Raw genomic sequence first — 21,047 nt, forward strand, 5'->3', positions numbered from 1 at the left:
TGACAGAAAACATATTACACACTGAACAAGATTAGTGGGGAAGGAGGACCAGCAGACCGGGAGAGAAAAAGAAGAACAGAGTGCCCCATAAGAGAAGAGTGCCAACATCAGCAATGTGTTTCAAAGAAGAATCTAAGCTATTTCTTCACTCAAGAAGCCTGCAAAGTGGAAATAACTGAGAGGTGAATCTGCTGGTTCCACAAAAACTTGCTTAAGTTTTTGAGCTGCAAAGTTTTTAAGTTTCACACTTTTCTTTGTCCTTGTATTTAACCCAAAGAAGAGGAAGAGAAGATAATTTCAAACATTTATGTCATATTAATTATTTATTGTTTATTTTTTATTCTTATTTAATTACTTTGTGATAGCATCTGCATCCAGGGACTGAAATAATGACAAATATCAGGTTTTGAAATAATCCCTCTTTTAAAACATAGACGTTAGCTGATATCTTTGACATATTTTTCTCATCTACGTGAGCCTGAGAAATTACTAACTCAAAATGTTCAAGTTTCACCAAAACATATAAAAGTTTTAGAGCTGTGTAATTATTGATGCAGACATGATTACACGAGTAAAACTGTTTTCCAATCCAATCCAGAGTTTTTCACACAGATTTTTATTTTCAATTTTACTTTTAGTTTCAGAGTGTTGTTTTGGTTTTAATTCATTTCGGCACTTGAAGGTGAAGTTTAGGTCAATGGAAGAATTACCCTCATTATTTTCTATTGTTTGATTAAAAGGCAGCTCCAGCTAATAGGAAGGTTAAATGGCTTCCAAAATCAGTTCATCAAAAACATCTAGTGGTTTTGGGTCTATTTCATATAATAGAGACACAACCTACGGTTTTGGAGTACAACCTGGACAGGTTGAAAGTTTATCCAAATGGAGAACTACACATCTATACACGCCTTCATTCGCACACACTGAGTTGCTAAAGAAAACTGACGAAGAAATTCACCTAACAAGCATATTTTTGACTTAGAGGATCTAAAATTAAACCACACATCCATACAGTGAAATGCTTGCATGTCACTGGTTTTTCAATTTATGAATCCTTGTTGCTGACTAGTTTACCAAAACATGCTAATCTTGGCCATACCCAGCAAATTTATTGGAGGTTCAGTATATGAGATTCAACATTTAGACTTCAAGTGATTTTTAAGAGTCTCAGTGATAACATAAAGGCGGGAAGCACTGTGATAAATACCAAAGACAATTTCCTTTTCTGCTTCTTTCTTTTTATCTCCTCTCCCCCTCTCCAGCTATTAAGCTCTTCCTCTTTTTGATTAGCAAAAGTCGGCGTGGGTGTGATGAGTTCAGCACAATGGAGCCGTTCCCTCTTGTAATGTTCTTTCTCACAGATTCTTCTTCTTCTTCTTACTTCCTCTGCTATTTGTTTTCCCACCCCGCTGCTTGACTCTGACACTTTCCTTTTACCTTCCTCCTCCTCTCTACCTGCTGGCATATTATGTGGGTGTGATTGGTTGGCGAATCTGTTTTCTGGATTCTGTTTGGCACTTTCGCTCTCCTTTTCTCCGCTCTTATTCCTTCTCCTCCTCCGGATTAAGGTGGTGGGATGAGCTTTGTCTGCAGCTGCTCCTTTAGCCCCCTCCGTTCGTAATTTTCTCCAGACAGCAGACTCCCAAGGCAGTAATGACCTCTGAACAGATGATGATAATAGCAGCCAGACTAAAGACATCTCATGGCTCATCCTCTTCTCATCATTTCCCTCCCCTCTCTTTCTACCCTCATGCAAAAAATCTAAAGTGTTTGAGACTCTCAGGTGCAAAGAGCAAACGCCGCTTCTCCTGGCACACATTCCTCTTGTAAAATATCAATACGTGACAAAAATAAAGCTAGAAAACCGTTCACCCACTTTTGCCTAGAAGTGTTTTAATCAAACGTTGGTCCAACTTCATCTGCAACTCCTCCTGAGTTCCTATTGTTTTAAACTTGTTGAATAATGTGTTCTGGACATTTTGTGCCCGACGTCAAATCAATTAGCGGCCGCCTGCAATCGCAGAATGCAGGCGGCTTCCTGGATACCATCCAAGTCTGTTAACATGCTCCTGAATAAATAAGAATTATGCTTTCTGCTTTTTGTCTATTGCACGGAGCCTTTATTCCCGGCATCATGCACTGAACAGATACAATTTTCATAGCAAATCATTTCACCAATCCTTATTTCACTGCATTCATTTATTGGCGGGTAATTCCACATAAATATTTGTTAATTAAATGAATTTAATTGCTTAATTTCTGGCACTGTTGTTCTCCTCTTATTAAGACGGTTCTGAGTTTGAATCTGGAGTCTCTCTGTCACCGTTTCATTTGCGTAAGTGGGGAATATCAGAGTAAATAACATATTTCTGTGATGGCAAGATTGAAAAGGCTTTTTGTTGACATACCTCAAACACAACTCACTGGTTTTTAGACATAGGATCTGAATGACTGCTATGGAGACTTGGGGTCCTTAAGATCTCACAACATGCTGCAGATTTCCAACAGCAAACTATTGAGATTTTATTTTATTTTTTTTTACTTTTCATGGTGGCAAGATAAACATAGGTCCTTGCTGCTTTGTCTGTCATATATCCAGCTTTGTTAGACTTTTAAATTCTTGTTGTGACTGCTGATATACGTACCTTTAGGTCAGTAGCTCTTTACTGTAGGTTTACTTATGTAGAGCTATGTTCTCTTTTTCAGTTTAAAGAGTGGCTAAGAACTGATAGATCACGGTTTTATACCATAGTGAACAAGGACACAGCAACGGGTGACCAATCGAGCGTTTATAAATGTACTTAATAGAAATTTGCGACTCCGATCTTTCAAATCTTCCACAAGTTGAAGTTGTCATCCGAGTGATTTTAAATCACAAAAAAGGTTTTAATTTTAAAGGTATTTCATCGCGAGATTATGCTTTTGGACAAAGATTATTTATTCTTTGCACATCTTTACTAATAATCATATATGGTGCTGTAAAAATAAGCTAGTGAGCATTGTGTATTCATTTTAAATAAGCTTTCTATAGACGGATGAACAAGCTCACACAGCTACACTCTTGTCGCTGGTAATATAAATGACCCCTCCTACGTGCTAAAGACTTCTCTTAGTAGCATCAGTACTATGAGAGTGAAGATGTGGCCCATAATAAACACAACTGCCTGTGTCTGGTAACACCCACGGCCAGCTCGGCAGAGCGAGGGCAGCCGGGTGCAGGAACTAACAGGGTCATCATCCTGCAGGAGGATGGCGGCCTCAAACAGCAGGCTAACGGCTGTAATAACGTCTGCTATCAGACGCACAACCAGCTGCTCAGTTTTCACAGCTGTTCTCTGACTCAGTCTCCACAGCAACAACATTTGCATCTAAGACCTGAGAACTGTTTGGTAATATGCTGCACAATCTGGACTGTATGCATTTGGTCACAAGAAATGTAGAGATGGTGTCAAACGTGGAAGACGTTTCTCAGATGACACTCGAATTTAACTTTTTGATCTGTGAGGGAAAAAAAATGTAGGTGGTAAATGTGCTTTTCAGCTTGGACAGAGAAGCTACGTGAAGTTTGAGCTTTTCGTGAGCTTTTTACTTGCAGAAACTTTCAAAAGTTCCACAATCGAATGTTTAATGCTTTAGTTCATCACACAAAATCCCAATAAAGTACAATGAAGACTGTGGCGCTCACAGAAATATCCAATTTGAGTCCTAAACAAAACAACATTATGGCTGGTTGGCAGAGTGAAGAAATAAAAAAAACAAAAAAGGAGCTTCTAAGACTGAAAAATTCTCAATGAGTCACTGGCTTTGTTTTAGTTTACACATGAGCTCCCAGAGTGAGTAGCGCCTTCACCAGAAAGAAAACAATTGTGTAGTTGTGGGGGAATAAAACCATCAAGAATACACATGTGGGAAGTAAAGGAGATTGGACAGAAGGAAACTCGGAGAGTTTTAATGGACACTTTGCAGGTTTTAACACTAGAATTACCAGACAAGGGTCATTTGACATTTCTACCATTGGAGCCCAGAGGAGGTCGAAATCCCAGGTAATGCTAGTGTTAAAGCTGTTGATGATTTTTTAGTTCCTGGCTGTTTGGTTTTCAGAAGACGAAAAAACTAACGCAGTACAGATTTTGGCTCTGTTGAGCTCAAGACCTCAAGCTCAAGAATGAGCTCAAGAAATTATCCTTCAGATCAAACATTCGATATTAACTTAACGTTTAGTTTCGCCTTAAAGTTTTATTGCTCCAACAGTATGCAAGTGAAAATGAGAAGGACTGACACATAGTTAGCACGTATTTAACTAATGTTTAGATTAATTAGGGAGTTTTACCCCCTGGAGTCATTCAGGGGGACATACTTTATCATTCCAGCCTGCGTCTGTTTACCGAAAGAGACCAAGCGGTCCAAGCTAAAAAAAAAAAAAATCTACTTCTTCCTTGGCTTTTCAGTAGAATAATTGAGCAATTACGCATGATTGATTGATACAGAGAGGGAGAAGAGGAAAACCTGGCCAGGGTACAATGAAGAAACCCATAAAGTAGCTTTAAATAAGGAGAGAAATGGTCAGAGTTACTGAGGCAGCCAGATGCCTGAATGAAGTGTGACTGGGGACAAGCAGCCGCTTCAGCTCCAAGGAGAGATAAGAAAAAAAAAAGCAAAGTCCATCAAAGACTGTGTGTGGAAGGTCTCTGTGTGTGAATCTGTGCATATAACTTTCCATAAGAGATATGGATGTGTGGGTTGGGAAAGAGAAAGCAAAGAGGAGAAGGAGGAGGAGGACGGGGAAGGGAATTGAAATTTTAATTAGCCTCTGAGTACTGGTAATAGCAAAGTGGTTTCCAGCAACTCCACTGTTTTCCCAGGAACACTACAAGTCCAGCGTGGAATCTTGGAAGCTGATTGTGACTTTACAATCTTAAAGTTATGTGAGATCAGATCAAAAAGACACACAAAAACACACTTTCAGTCCCAACTCCGACAGACTGTAAAGTCGTGTCGGGAAATCCCTCTGTATGGGCCTCAAATGTACACGAGATTATCGTTTAAGATCTCCCCGAACCCGTCCTGCATGCATCGCCCCTTCCTGTCCTTTCTGCAGCCAATTATAAATACATGTGGGTACTAAATGTGACACCTGTGTACAAGACAAATCCCCCACACCGGGTTTTGTCCATTGTTTAACCAGCGGCGGTTTATCTGCTGCTGGTGGCAGCTGCGCTGCGGAGATTTCCAGCAGATCCTCAGCCCACCCAAGCAGAATAATATCTATACACTGGCTGCATCTCCACGGCTGCAGGGTCTCTTGACACACATGTACAGTGACTTACCAGAGTAATCACATCGCTCCAACATCTTTCCGATTTTGTCTTGTTGCAGGCTCAGTGTTCTGTCGGTGTCATTGGGATTTTTTTGTAATAAGACGACAAAAAAACAGTCACTACCTTCGGAAGTCACCTCATTTGTAAACAACCGAGTCCATATCTGTATGACTTAATCTCGGTGTAAATACAGCTTTACTGTGAAAGGTCTCTGATTTGTTAGGAAACAAATCGGAGACGCCTGGAAGACCACGGAATGCAGCAGACAGCAAAGTAGAGGACGTTTTAGAGAAGCTTAAGGCCTGTTTAGGTTTTAAAACCAAAATCACAAGCTTTCCAAAAATGGACACTCAACTGCAGGGAAAGCATTAATCGGAAAAGAAGATGAGAGGCCTGGGCTGATCCTGGAGGAGTAGGGTACGACAAGTAGAACTTATTTATTCCTGTTAAAGATCTTACCTGTAAACCAACCATTGTTTTTTTTGTTTTGTTTTTTTTTTACTTTCAGAGGATTTTACTTACCAGAAACTCATAAAAAAAAAACAAATAAAAAAAAACATGCTTTCATTAAAAACTGGCACTAGCAATTAGTGCAGGTTGTATTAGGCAGTGCTGACAAAGATCTTTGTAAATAATTACACTCTGAGCATGCAGCAGCGCTTCTGCCGCTCTTAAACGAATGATAAAATAGCCAATAAAAGCGACAGGCTCTTGACATAAAGAATGTGTCAACAGCTTTTCTAAGCCTGAATTAAACATGAGAAGAAAGGCTGAGTAATTCATGAGTCGAATGGAACGGCCAGGATGAAACTCACCAGCATGGCGAGCGTTTAAAATCTAAGTGATTGCCTTCGAGGATGATCAATATCTGGCACAGCCACCACTGGGGCAGATGCACACAAAGAGGTTATTTTTTTTTTTTTTTTGTCTATTAACCATTTTCCTCATCTTAAAGAGAAATAATTTCAGTGTATATTTGTTTTCGGTAATGTCATGTTGAGCGATTGCTGCAAAAATATTTTCACATTCAGAATCAAGGTGTAGAGCAGTTGACTTTGTTTCATCTCAAGAAAGCAACGAAACAACAAATTACATAAACAGGTAGAACTTCATACAGGGAAACTATTTGATCTCATTTATACAAGAGCTAATCGTTAAACCTGTACAGTGGTTTGAGATCTAGATGAACTTTTCAAAAGAAAAAAAAAACATTTCTTATTACCGTAATAACCATCCTTCTATTGAATATCATACAGAAGGGTTTTTTTATTTCAAACTGAGTTCAATATTTTTATCAAGGACATTATTTAGCATATTCTGTGACCTAAGAGGTTCCAACTTCTTTATGTTGTGCCAACATAAAAATTTATAGATGAACGATGTGTATTCAAAGATACATATACATAATTGGTTTCTAAAGCAAACTTGATAGTCACACAACATAACTGACACACTTGCATCTTGTTTCTGTGGGGCAGCAAAGCCAATGGAGCCTCTACTCTTCAATTTCCATGACCAGAAAGGTTTTTAGCTCAAGCGCTGTAGCAGAAGATGATATGGAAAAAATAAATCTCACCAGAACATACATCCTCACTTGATATTGTGTATTTTATAAGGTATTTGTCATGTTGACGTCTAAATGACACTTCAGATCCTTGAGAACAAAGCAGGGTGGCATAAATTGTAAATTATACACTGCATTTTCACCCAGCCAAACAAGATAAATAAAATTTCCAAAGGATTTCTAGACACAGCAGGCGTCAGACGAAGGAAATGTTGAATTCAAGACCAAACAGGTGCATGTTTGAATTTTGCAGTTTCCCATTTTTATTGGGCAATGCACTCGTTGACTGTTAGTGGGATTCCAGCTTCTTGACTCGCCCGTCATTCGGTGTTGGAGGAAACTCAATGGTCTGGATCACTTTCAGATGGAGGAGTGGAAAGGTTTAGATGAGGACATGAAGAGCTTGGGAGACAATTCTGTCTTCGAGAGGAATGACAGTCCACTGAGACTTCATCCCACTCCGGTGTCTTGCTCGCATGAAGTCGTGTTGCCTTCAGGGAGGAAGACTACTCTAAAGTAAATTAACGGCTTTGCCAGAAGAGCTTTTAGGAATTCAAATGAACTGTTTACATGCTTCTCTCGTCTGGTTTTCTGCAAATAATTCAAAACTGGGATGATTATTTGGAATTTCTTTCAGTGGAAGAAATAAAAGCAACATAAACAACCAGTTTGACAAAGATCTGATATTTTAGAGAGATCTCCTGTGCTCCGGTGAAGCTGAAGTTGGAGTGTCTGAGAACAGAACTGTGATCGGAGGTGGCAGCATCATGTTGGAAGAAAATATATTTCTTATTTACATTCCTCACACTTAAGAAATATCTTAGAATATACCGACAAAATATTAATGATCAGCATTGGTTTGTTCTTCCATTCCCAAAAAGGATGATGTACCGCTAAAATATCCTAAAGATGAAATTACCCACATCTCGATGAAGCAGGAAAGGAATATGTACGAAACATTCATCTGTCTGTCTTGACAAGGACTTATCTAATTTATTTTGTTAAATGGCCATGGCAGAGTCCACATTTTTATCTGCAAATTTGATTTCGTAGAAGGAAATAAAGGTTTGAAATTAGAATTAAGTCGCTAAATGCAGGTGCTATCAGATTCAGAGGTAATATGTTTAGGCACATTGTAATTTCACAGTGGAGATTATGTTTTCTTAAAGTTATTAAGAAGGTGATGGGGGACTGCTGTGCAGGAGGAATCGCTGTAGATTCATGTCTCCAATTTTAGATAATAGAAGCACAACAGTGGCACTGTCTTTGAATAGTAATCAGCAGCTCATCATTCCTTATGTTTTCAGAGTAAAGATTAAGACAGATGTTTGAGATTATTCTTCTTTAAATCCAAAGGTTGAGATGGTAAAATAGGATTATTTCACCTAGAGGAAAAGGAGGGAGACGAAGCAGGAATCCATTATAAATCAAAGGTCCATTTTTATTCATTAAGATGGCAGCAATGCGACTCGCAGGTGTTCTTCACTGGATGGTAAACTGTTTTTAAACTCTTATTTAAACTCTAGTAACAAAAGCCTGCAGCCTTTAAAGTGTCTGTTTTCTGTTCAAATATGTCCAGCTGGAGTCATACTGTATTCTCAAACGAGAAGGATTTGCCTCTAACCTTTGTTTTTCATAGAGAGGATGAAACCTGCTTTCTATTTAACTTTCTGTCAAATTAGTCCTATAGTAAAAAAAAACAAAAAAAAAAACGCACAAGGTCCTAAAATCTGAATTTTGACATTTTTAATTAATATTTGGGGCTGCACATGCACGGCATATTTGTACTATGTTATCACTTTGCTGGAAATGCACACAGTGGCAATCTTATGCGGAGTCGCATACAGGAGAGGTAATGCAGTTCATTGTTCCTTAATTCTTCTTAATTCTTAACTCTGACCAATGATACTTTCAGCCAAAAAAAGTAGACCAGTGATTAATAGTATTTTCTCTGAACACAACAGACAACTTAATCAAGACGTAATTTCAAGCAAGATTGTCTATTATTAGAGTTGCACCAATCAGGCCTTAACTAGCCCTTACTGATTTTTTTAACCCTTTCACTTTTTTTAAAGGATTATAACAGAATTACTCATTTGTTTATACTATTTTAATAAAACAAAAATACATTGATCACAAAACTGGAAATAGCTTGCTGTGGATTTAATTTAGGGGTACCAAAGCAGGGGTTTTTAAAACAAATATAAGTCACACTTTTCAGATTTTTATTCGCAAAAAAAAGAAAGAAAGAAACCAACAAAAAACTGTAAACCAATTTACAATTTTGTACTACTTAGTTATTGTTTGTCACCTAACATTTCCAAAAAAATTTAAAATAAAATAAATCAAATCTGCTTCAGGTTGTGATTGTGATGTGAAAACGTTACAGGGATATGAAAGCGATGTAGATATACATGTTTTTGTTTTGTGTTTTGGATGCCTAAAGATTTATTAATATCACAACAACCCCTATGTCCTAAACCACTGCAGTAATCTTGAGCATGAAAAGCCTGTCTGCTCGTCCTGCAATCTTCCTATGAAAGTGATGCCAGATAATGACTATTCCACCAGGCACAAATGTTGGGAAAAAAGAAACAGAATGTTGTGCGGACTGAAAGAAATAAATCTATATAATTTGTTATGCAGAAGTTGATTTTGCATGAGCAGAGGGTATTTTCACCTAAAAGCTGCGACTGTTTGGCTGATATGCTTTAACGGACATTCTCCACATCGCTGGGGTTTTTCACTTCTTCACAGCGAGACCTGTTTAATATTCATATGAAGCAGAGTAAACATTTGGGCATAAGGAAACACTTGATTCAAGCAGGACGGTTCAAGTCAGACACCGGATGAGAAAGGGGACATAAAAGAGGCCCTTCATGAATCCAACAGGCCCCCTGGGTCAAGTTTCAAACAACCCTCCCTCATCTTCCTACACTCTCAAACACACATTCTTCACGTGTACTTTCACTCATAACACTTTGCAAGCACAAACAGGCACTTTCACACCAAACAAGTTGCTTTGAGAAACCACCAAAGTGTCTTTATTGTGGCGTTGGGGCCCTCATAATGTCAGGAATTCAACCTCTAAGGCTCAGTTAAAAACACCAGGAACATGACGAGGATAGAAACTTCATCTTTCGCTGAACATCTGCAAAATACAGTACTGCAAATGTCATTGTATTTTATTTGGATTTTATGTGATCAGCACTGCATAACTGCAAAGTAGATGGAACAAAGAGGATTTTACAATTATATATCTAGATAGAATGACATTAATTTATTTTGTGCCTCCTTTTCTGTGATACACCTAAATAAAATCTAGTGCAATTAACTGGCTTCAGTCATTCCCTAAGTGGTAAGTAAAGTCCACTTGTGTATAATTTCATAGCAGTATTATTTAATTCGGTATCCTTTTTTTGTGAAGGCCTCAGAGGTTTGTTAGAGAACGTTAGTGTACAAACAGATTCACGAAGAATGTATGAAGAACGTTAAGACTGTGGTAAGGTTACAAGATAATCTTCCAGAAAACCGTTCTATCCATTATCTGAAAAATAGAACAAATATGGCTGGAAATACATGGCCATCCACTTGAGGTGACAGAAAGAGAGCATTAGTCAATGAAGCAGTCCATGGTAACTCTGGAGGAGCTGTAGAGACCCAGAGCTTACATCCAGAGCTCAGAAAAACTATAGGTCTTTTTTTTTCTTTTTTTGGCAGAGCTGATGAAGTGTGTGAGCAGTGTGACCTACAAACCTGACTCAGTTACACCAGTTCTGCCAGGAGAATTGGGCCTAATTTCTGGCAAACTGTTGCGAAATGCTTTCAGAAGAATAACAGAAATTTTCAAAACAAGTCAAACAATTAAATTCAATTCTACCAAAAAAAAAAAAAAAGTTCATCCATATTTTTGCTGGAATAAAATCCATGTAAAGGCTGACGAGTTGTTAGAGATCTTGTGAGCAAACTTTAGTGCTGCTCTACCAGAACTTAAAGGAAGAGAACAAACAAAAAAGAGAGCATAAAAGCGGTGCAGGTTCTTCCTTGGTGGCCCACAGCCAGTAGATAATTCTATTTATGCAAATGTTTTTGGTTGAAAAGAAATTATTGATCATAGACCAGAAAGCTGTGCTGCCCGGAAATACAGGGGAGCAATGAGGAGGCGAGGGTTGCTATAAATGAGAGAAGCAAAATGAATTATGCAAGTCTCTTTTTCACATCCACCTTTTCCTCATTATGTGGAGCCATCTGAGTGGTAATTAAATTCATGCACTGATAAGATTCCCTAGTTTTCTGCCACCATGCTTTTCTTATATACTTTGTCATTCTGGCACTTTTGAAAAGAGGGAGGGAGAGTCATATTGGTGGGCTGTGGTACATCATATTTTATTTTCCTTTCCTCATTTAGTTTTAAAATGAAAAAAATATTAACAACAACCTTCTTGTTCTGGAGCAACCAGTGTTTTGATACTTCCTTTGCAAATTAGCGTTGTATTAAGATTGACGTCCAGATAAATAATCAATTATATAGCAAGCTGCCCAATTCCTACCTCAGTACAGGCCTGGTGTTGCGTCAGGGGTCAAAAGATAAACGAGGCGCCAAGAAATTGCTTCCATTAGGAAGAATATGCAGTCATTACTTGCTGCAAAAATAAGTGACTATCTTACGACGTAAAAATAAAAACTCAGAATTACAATACAGATTTCAAAAAGGAAATATTTTCTCCAAAAAGACACTTCTAGCATTGGTTAAAATCTCCTAAACACTATCAGAGAATGTTCTAAGATCTGATTAAACCAAAGTTGAATTTTAGGTTTGATACAAAAACAGTGTACCATGGTAACGGCAGTATGATGAGCTGAGGCCACAAAGTGTAGTTGGACCTGGGGTTTCTTTCAGGTTTGATAGTATAGCACTTTTTACCCAAAACTTCAGGGGTCTGATGGAAATTTTGCTTTTCTTAATTGGAAGAAAATTTAAAGTTTGAAATGCTCTAATCAAAATCCAGAACTTAGTCTAACAGAGCATTCTCACACTCCAAAGACAATTGTAGAATTTTTCTAGACAAAGTGGAAAAATGATACCAAGTCAACATTTTGGGTGCTAATAAATGTGTATGAGTACAGTACTAAAATGAAATCCAAAGTTGCTTCACAAATGTATTAGTTGAATGTTAGTGCACTTTCATTAACTTATCAATTTTTCTCCCTAGCAGGTTAGTTTCCTCTTCAGTTGAATTCTGCAGGAAATTTATCACATAGATTGAAAAAGTTTCAAAGATGTATAACATGCATGAACTCATTTCTTAGGTCAATGGCTGAGGTGCGTATGTTTGTGTAACCAATGCACACTGAAGTACACTGACAGATTGCAATTAGGTTATAGGCTTTAATTAACACTCATGTTGGACCAGAAGTAGTTTCCCTTTATAACCTGCTACAGGCAAGACTGTGTTTTCAACTTAAAATCTTTGCTTTTGCTTTAAGACCACAATTTGAAAATAAAATAAACTAAAATAATGCAAGCTCACTTGAACTACCTCCCTCCTGTACTTTCCAATCAGTTCTTATACACCAAGTAATAGAAAGCTGTTAATCTGCATCTGATAAAGAAAAATGCCTTGAAACCCGACATTATTTCTCCAGGGACGAAGAGGCAGTCCATCTTACAAATTGACTTCTTCAGAAGCTTCCTGCCTCTCCCCCTTATCCTCCTCCTCTGTTGGGAGCTACACACAAGGCAGGAAGCTGCCTCTATGAAGACTGTCGTGGATTTATGATGCGGAGGCAAGTGTGACTGAACAAGGTCTTTTTTCCCATCTGGGCTTCGGAGGGTGCTAAAATTTATGACGAGGATGACACAGCTGATTACTCTTAGTTACTGGAGAGAATTGGACGTAGACCAAGATGTTAAGTGTTTGTGTTTATGAAAAAGCAAATAGAGGCCCCATCGCCTGGAATTGACAGTAGTCCAACTTGATTTTCATCGAATTCCCAAGACCATCATCAGCTCTCGTGGACAGACTTGTGGGAAGTTGTTGTAGTAAATGAATAACCAAGACATGTTAGAGAAAAAGGAGTTAGGGAATAATAATAATAAAAAATGAATAAATAACACACCCAGACTGATGGAAAGAACACAAGGAGCATTCCTGCCTATGGATGTGAAGAAATGAGCGAGACTCTGCTCTGACCCCATAAACAGGATGCACTGTGGACTTCCACTTATTCCTCTTGACAAATTTGTGGTATCGGCATTAAATTGTGGACAAAATCCTGCCGGAGAATTGAGCCAAACCAAATAACAGCTACACAAAGGCTGAGGAGCTGTTCTAACCTCTCTGACCCTATCTGCACTGGCCTTCTGTGTTGTTAAGTTACCAAGATAAAGAACATTTCCATGAGTTGAGCCACCGTAAATGTTGTCGGAGTATTTATTTATTGTATTTATTTTTTTTTTTTTACATTCTCTGTATTAAAAAGCATCTTCAACTTAATTTGAAACTTGCCAGACACATCTAATTTTTTGTTAGTTTATTGTTAAGCGGTAGAAGTCCGTATTCATGTCAAGAGAGACAAAAGACAGACCCAGACATTGCTTGACATCAGCTTGAAATAAATGTGGTTTTTCACAAACCACAGGCCTCACCCAAAGCCTACTTTTAGACCTTTGGGAGGCTTAACGTCCATTCCATAGGCCTCAGCTTCCTCTGCTGTTTGGATGAGATTTTTTTTGATTGATGAGCCATGGCCAATTAGGAGCTTAGCCACTGAAGCCCGCAAAGACATGGGTGATCTCAGACATAAACATGGCTGGCTATAGGGGCTTGGCGATACCTGTTGTCTATTGAAATCTTTGTAGCAGCTGGGAGAGTCCAGGTCTTCCCCGGAGCTTTTGAATACATGGACCAACTCAGAATATCTTCAGAAAACAAGTCAGCTTATAGTCAAATACAGAGAAACAAACTATTCCCAGAGCAGAATATCCAAGGGGTGATGTCAGGTTTCCCACACGGTGCCATCCTAGTGGGGGTGGGGAGTGGTGAGCGTCTGCCCCGACTGACACTTTGTGGTTGATGAGCAACAGGGCGCCAGCCAGCAGGCTCGTTAGACGAACTGTGACAACAAGATGTTGGCCTTGAAAATCAATTATAAACAGAAGAGTGTCTTTGCATCTGTTTCTGCTTGGAGTTATGCAGCTCTGTCTGCCCTCGCTCTGTTTTTCCAAGGGTCTGACTCCGCTGCCACTTAGTGGGTCGTCCCTGTGGGATTAGTGATGGCACACAAACCTCTGGTACATGGCTTGTAAATCAGAGCAGATGAAGTGAGGTGATGACAGGTCTAGGAGGCCCCCGTAATTCGCTGACAACATTTATTGGAGATTCCTGAGAGAATATTGTTTTATTATAAGCTCTGAGCACACTCCCCTGTGTGCCAAACATAAAACAAGTTTTCTTTTTAAATAAAAGCTTAAGCTTTTCTTTAACTGATAAAAGAAAAAGAAAGACATATTACTGTCTGAAAAATTACCCCTTTTGCTTTAACAACCTGAGGTCTCTGATACTTTTAAACAAATAAAGGTTCCATCTCAAAATAGTAATTTATTTTGAGATGATACTGGGATTTTTTGTCAAAATGGATAAAGTTGAGTAAACCCTACCATTTCTCTTTTTTTATTTGCCAAGACACACAACATTTATATGTATATCCTATGTGCAGATAAGAAAATTATGACTCAAATGAAGAACTTATTTTACAATTGGTAAAATGTCTTCTGCAAATTATGTTTCACAAACTTTTCTTCAGAAAGACAAGTGTAAGTCAATGGGGCCAAAGTCCCCCCCAAAAAAAGACCTTAAACCATTCCAAAGATCTGAAATCTACTGTTCAAGAGAGTTGTAAGAGATTCCAAAAAAGCACAAGGCTCTGGCCATCTCTTCCTGATCCTGAACCAGAAACTCTCATGCATGTATTGAAAGTCTGAAATAAAGACTATACCAAATGCTCCACAGGACTCTGCTGCACCAAACCAATGTCCAACATCCCTGGCTTACAGTTATGGCAATGTGCTATGCCAGTACTCAACATCTTGAACTCTTTCGCGTTTAATCACTTTACAAACCAAAGCTGTAACTTTTTTTATTGTGACATGTTCTTGTACTCAGTCTCGTCACCCTAATACCATGAAATATGTGTATTTATTTATCAAAATAATTCTGAGAGAAATTGGTCCGAAATAGAAGTGGCATTGGACAAGATCGTGGCACATGAATACAAAATGGTAATGCAAATTTGCAAAAGAACCTAATTGATCCTCAACCTTTCCAAGCAGAAAACAACTTGCCAGTGGCCATAATGTTTTGGCTCATCGCTATTTTTATTTGCATACACTTAACCCCAAAAGCAAAAAAACATGGAGACTTTCTGGGTGTCAAAGAAGCAACATGAATGCTGCATAAGGAGGCAAAGTAGACTAAATGGTCTCCCTATAAAATGCTACTGTCCCCTGGCTGACATCAGCCGGCTTTTACCCAGATAAACTATGTCATCACGCAGACAATACAAGCCTTCATTCCTTTTGTTTCCTTGTTGCTCTCTAGAGAGACTGTTTACAGCCATTTCATTTTTCCTTCAAGATGCAGTGAAAGCAGTGATAAAAGGCCCTCATAGTGAGACCACCACCAGAGGTAGAATAACTATAAAGATCCTTTCAGAGACCCTTTGGGACTGAACAGACCCCCACAAACTTTTTCTTTTGCTTTAAGCTCTTCTAGCCCATCTGTTCTCCAGGTTTTGTCTTTTTACCGACCTTATGGTTGGAGGGCATTGAAGGCACGTTTGGCTTTGTGTTTTGTGCAATTATCAAAACAAGTCAAGCTTCCTGGCTTGACTTGGAAGCTTGAATCCTCTTCACCAGTCCAGTGAAGTGGTTTCATTGTCTTTTTTTTTTTTTCACCTGACGCTCTCAGCAACAAATTCTAAAACTCAAGGTACCGTGTAATTATGCAGTTTCAGGGTATTTGTCCAAAACAGCCAGACTAATAATCAAGCAGTCGGGATACAAGACGGTTTGGAGTTACTCACAGGCCAAAACCAATTCACTCTCCCTGGCAGGGATAAGCTTTTTCTTACAGCAACCAGTAAACATTATTCCACTCTGTTCCAGAGTAGCTTTCTTCTGAAAGTGTATGCTTATTAATGTTAGTCCCAGAAACCAAGCATGAGGTCAATCATCAACAGCAGTAGCCGACAAATTGCTACACAAAAGATTATGGTTTGACTCAGTGCCTTCAGAGCCATTAACTTGGCAGGTCTGACTATTCAGGAACGTCTATCCTGCTTCCATGGAAAATTAGTTGAACATGGAAAACTGTAGTAGTGTAACACTGCCCACAGATAAATAGTATGTTACAAAACCAAACAATAAACCCCCACTTTCAGCCATCAGTAGAAAACTGATGGCTGACCGGGTCAGTGCAGTACGAAATCTTGTAGAACAGAACATAATGGGTATCCCATGCAATAAAGGGCCTCGCTAATCCCAGATCTGGAATGGCCTTGTGTATTGTTGGCATTCATCAGCGACTTTATTCTATTAGTGCATGAGGATTACACTGTGTATTTGTAGCAGGGAAGCAAGGAGGCAAGTGAAAGAACTCAAATAAAACAGGAAAAGCAGCATTATATTGTGTTATTTAAAGAAAAAAAACTATGTTTTGACATGAGTCAAAATGAGAAAAAATATACATAAAATTACAGGCAATGTTGTGCAGTAATATAATTTACAGTCTTCAACTGAAATAAGTACAACTAGACTCCAATGCAGTCATGATGGGCAGTATATTCACTTCTGTTTTTTTGTTTTGTTTTTTTTTGTAATTTAGTTCTAGTAATTTCTAATTTATTCAATAGACTAGAGTAGATTATATGCGTATATATACTGCTACAGACTGGGCGTACCCTGCCTCTCGCCCGGAACGTAGTTGGAGATGGGTACCAGCCTTAGTCCCCATCTCCAGCTGTCTGCCCTCTCTCTCTCTCTCTCTGGAGAGAGAGAGATCCATCCATCCATTTTCTGTTCACCCTTGTCCCTAATGGGGTCGGGAGGGTTGCTGGTGCCTATCTCCAGCTACATTCTGGGTTAGAGGCAGGGTACACCCTGGACAGGTCACCAGTCTGTCGCAGGGCAACACAGAAACAGACATGACAAACAACCATGCACACACACACACTCACACCTAGGGACAATTTAGAGAAACAGTCATGTTTTTGGACTGTGGGAGTACCCAGAGAGAACCCATGCATGCACAGGGAGAACATGCAAACTCCAAGCAGAAAGACCCCAGGCCGGGAGTGGAACCCAGAACCTTCTTGCTGCAAGTGCTATAGTCCGACCACTGTCGGGCTGTATTTTATTTAAATGTGTAAGATCGAACAAGGCAGGCAGAGTCCACTCTTGTGGAAGGTTTTCTTTTTATAAAAACTTTGGAAACCACATTTTATTTTCCTTCAACATTATACAACAACTACATCTTGGCCATTGCAGGGATATAAGCAATGTAGACATACATTGCTTATATCCATATGAACCAAAAATCCAATATCAAAGTGGTCTCCGTTTCGATGACGTCGTAAGCCCGGCTAGCTCAGTCGGTAGAGCATGAGACTCTTAATCTCAGGGTCGTGGGTTCGAGCCCCACGTTGGGCGCAATCTTTTCTTATAGTCCTGGAACATCCCGTTTAAAAGCCTGACAGATTTGGTTAACGTGGTATACAGATTTCAGTGAGTAAACACATTTGTCTCTCCTCTCTTCTTTTGCCCTCGTCACTCATTTGCATCCCGGAAGTGCTTCTACTGCGTAACGGGGTCAAAATGGCGGCTCCCTGCTTGTGAAAGGGTCGAACCAGAAGGCAGCTTTATGATCCCACGACATGTATAAAACGCCATGCAGCAGGCTGACGGGTAAGGGCATGATACAAATGTAATATTCCGTCAACCAACTGTTTACCTTTATAGGCACATTTTCGTCTTGCAGGCTGTTAGCAGGCCGAAAGCTAATGCGGAAGCTAGTTCAGCATGTAGCTTACCGGTTGAGAGTTAACTTATATAGGAGACTACCAGTGACTTTGTCTGGCTGTCTATTATCGGTTTCTATGCAAAAATATGGCTTTCGCTAATGACCACCATTCTGCTTTGAACGACACTGTTGAATATCTAAATAGTTGCAGAAAGGGCGCGTACTGCTATTAGCTATAAGACGTGGCTGGGAGACAACAAACATACCTGCACAGTATAAAGAACTGGAAATCTATCCCCGTACTCATAAAGTCCTAGTAGATGACCAGAAATATGCTTGCTAAGCGTTTATTTACTCTTCCTGATATCACAAAAATGCAAAACTCGTAATATCTGAGTTCTAGATGCACGGCACATTGACACATTACGTCTGCCTAATGTGGTCGTTTTGGACAATTGATGTTTGTGACCGACCATCAATTCGTAATTTCTACGACTAAAATTAAATTGTACCGTATACTCATGGTCTACTATATGCTAATGTGCCAATATGGCGTCTAGAAATTAAATCTAGCAACAGGAGGTTTCTTTGAGATATTTTTAGTTCGCTTACCTGTCATCAAAATTTATCATATTTCATAAGACTTGGGTGGTCCAAACAGGGATAAGATTCCTATGGAACTAATGTGTTGTACAAACTCTCATGGGAATTAATATGCAGTGTTTAATTGTAGTAAAAGTTTGCTGTGCCTATTTCACTGAAAATTAAAAACACTTCAAATTTCTACTTTTGTAACAATTATTTTACTAGATGTGTAATCGCAAACAGTGCAAGTCAATTCCAGCGTGTCACTTAATATATGTTATTTTACTGTGTTTTGGTCATTTATCTATTTTACCGTATTAGTACATTGGTTGTTTCATATCCGGCTTCCAGAAAGGACTTTGAGTCATTTTTCCCACCTTGGAGACATTTTGTGTCTAATTTTGGTGTTGAGGATTTCAAATAATTAATTATAAAACCAGCTCATTCTTTACTGTAAGGAAATGTGTTTAATTTAGTCTGGGACATGTTATCTACCAGGATGCTAAGAGTTATTTTAGGGATGTATAGCTGTCATAATCTATCATATTTCAGAAGAGACAGCTGGACTTAATGACATTAGAACCATTACAAATGAAAGTAGGGTGTGATAATAAAGTGTATATATACAGTTTAACTGTGTTCTTCCTGGGATTTAAGTATTTCCATGATTACCTACAAAATACATCTAGAAAAATAAAAAAATACCAAAATACCCTGAGAAATAAATGTAAATATAGTGGATCAAATGTATGACTTTTGAAAGGTTTGCATGAAATGGAAGTAGGAAGGAAAAAATGTCAAAATGTGACTTCCAACAGGAAGAAGAGTGATAAAGCCAGAGTCTGTTGTTCTTAGTGGTATTTTTATAAGAAATGGAGATTAATTTGATCAAGTTGATTATATATTACATGCAATTTATTTTACGTAAGAGTTTCCTAAAATTTTCTCAATATATTCTATTTATCTTGTTTCTTATGCCTATTTAGGCCAGTTGGCTCTAATGAAATATGACTAATGATGACTTCTGATCAAACCAACCAAACGTCTGAGAGACCTCTTTCAGTTATTAGGTATTGGAGTCATATGACTGTACTTTCTTACATTAGACTATCAGTAGATAATATGAGAATTATTTTAGTTGTCTTAAGAGGCTCAAAACATTCCTCACTTAACAAAAATATATCTGTCAATTCAATGGAGAAAGTAATGAAACAAGTGTGCTGTGGGAATATTTCCTGTTACACTGTGTTAATTGTGTTAATTGTGTTTCCTTTTTTCCGCAGGTTTTCTAGGTGTAAGAATAAAACAGCAATTGGTTCAAATTGCTCCTCGATGTAACCAGACTTCTCGAAGTCTTATTTACCTCCACAAAAGAAATCCCTCAAACTCGCTGACGTATCAGCATCTTAACTTTCTGAAACGACAGGTATCTTCACTTGGGCATTACCCGTCCTATTTTTAACCCAATGTGTTGTGCTGAAATTTATCAACCCAACAATAAATCTGTAAACCATATTGTCCATTTTTGCTCCTGACTTTGTTTTCATAGTATGTAACCAAAACCAGCAGCGAACTTCAGCAGCGAGCGGTCCCCAAGCACGACCTGACCACTGTCGATGAAAGAGATGCCAGCGTTGAAAAACAGATGGAGAGAATACCAGCGATTAATGCTGAGCTCGAACAAGTTGCCACATTGTCGGAAGATGTAGCGCCTAAAACAGAACCTGAAAACTTCCCCGCAAAGCCTGCTACGCAAAGTGTGACAACTCCAAAAGGTTCTGCGTCCCATCTTGCTGCAACCACAGATGAGCCTCCGCACATTCAAGTGGAGACGGAAGAGGCGAGGCAGGCCCGTCTCGACAGACAGTGGAAGCCGCTGAAAGTTGATGTGGGTGACCTACCAGATGTCTACGCTCGACTTGCTAAAATCAAACTTACAGGTAGATTACCTTAAACATCACTGTGTTGATATACACATATACATAAATCTCTGGTTTCATTCAGTGTTATTAGCTGTTTTATAATGCATCAAAAATCTGTATGATTGACAAAATCTTTACTTTTCTCATGTAGTTAATGATGTTTACTGCTATCAACGTATACTGGGGTTTCAATTGGTTGCATTTTCACAACCTCAAAACATATCCTATGCTAGTATAATAAAAATGGTTGTTTTTCTCTGTGATGGAATTCTTATAAGTTTAATTAATTCTGCTCACAGAAAGATTACTCATGATGTTCCACTGGGCTGTGCACTGTGACCATTAAACATAGTGAACTGTAGTTGTCTGTCTGACTGAATCAGCTTGGATAGCTTAATATTTTTGCTTCTAAATTTATACTTGGCAGAAGTAAGCATAGGTCTGCTGTCAGTATCAAGATATAGAGAGTTTTAGAAATGCTAAAATATGTCGATACACTGTTTCCACGGTCTACAGTCCTTTATATGAAAGACCTGAGAAAGTGTGTAGTTATCCATCCTAACCAAATAAATATGCAAAATTAACTGGCTGAATATGTCAATTAAGAAACTGTATGTTCAACCCACACTGTTCCCATCAG

At 38.6% G+C, this 21,047-nt stretch overlaps 1 protein-coding gene and 1 non-coding gene across 2 annotated transcripts in view; both read left to right on the forward strand.

Moving 5' to 3' along the window:
- The first annotated feature begins 17,517 nt into the window (after positions 1 to 17,517).
- On the forward strand, positions 17,518 to 17,590 carry trnak-cuu. Its single transcript has one exon. It is a non-coding gene; the product is annotated as a tRNA-Lys (tRNA).
- Positions 17,591 to 17,664: 74 nt separating this feature from the next.
- The window catches only part of LOC122823117 (protoheme IX farnesyltransferase, mitochondrial), a 33,567-nt gene continuing 30,184 nt past the window's right edge, over positions 17,665 to 21,047 (forward strand). The window contains exons 1-3 of the mRNA XM_044102396.1: positions 17,665 to 17,845; positions 19,769 to 19,911; positions 20,035 to 20,425. Coding sequence (XP_043958331.1) covers positions 17,815 to 17,845; positions 19,769 to 19,911; positions 20,035 to 20,425 — 565 coding nt within the window. The 5' untranslated portion in view covers positions 17,665 to 17,814. The remainder of the gene's footprint in view (positions 17,846 to 19,768; positions 19,912 to 20,034; positions 20,426 to 21,047) is intronic.

The sequence above is a fragment of the Gambusia affinis genome, linkage group LG20 (assembly GCF_019740435.1).
Source record: "Gambusia affinis linkage group LG20, SWU_Gaff_1.0, whole genome shotgun sequence".
NCBI lineage: Eukaryota > Metazoa > Chordata > Actinopteri > Cyprinodontiformes > Poeciliidae > Gambusia > Gambusia affinis.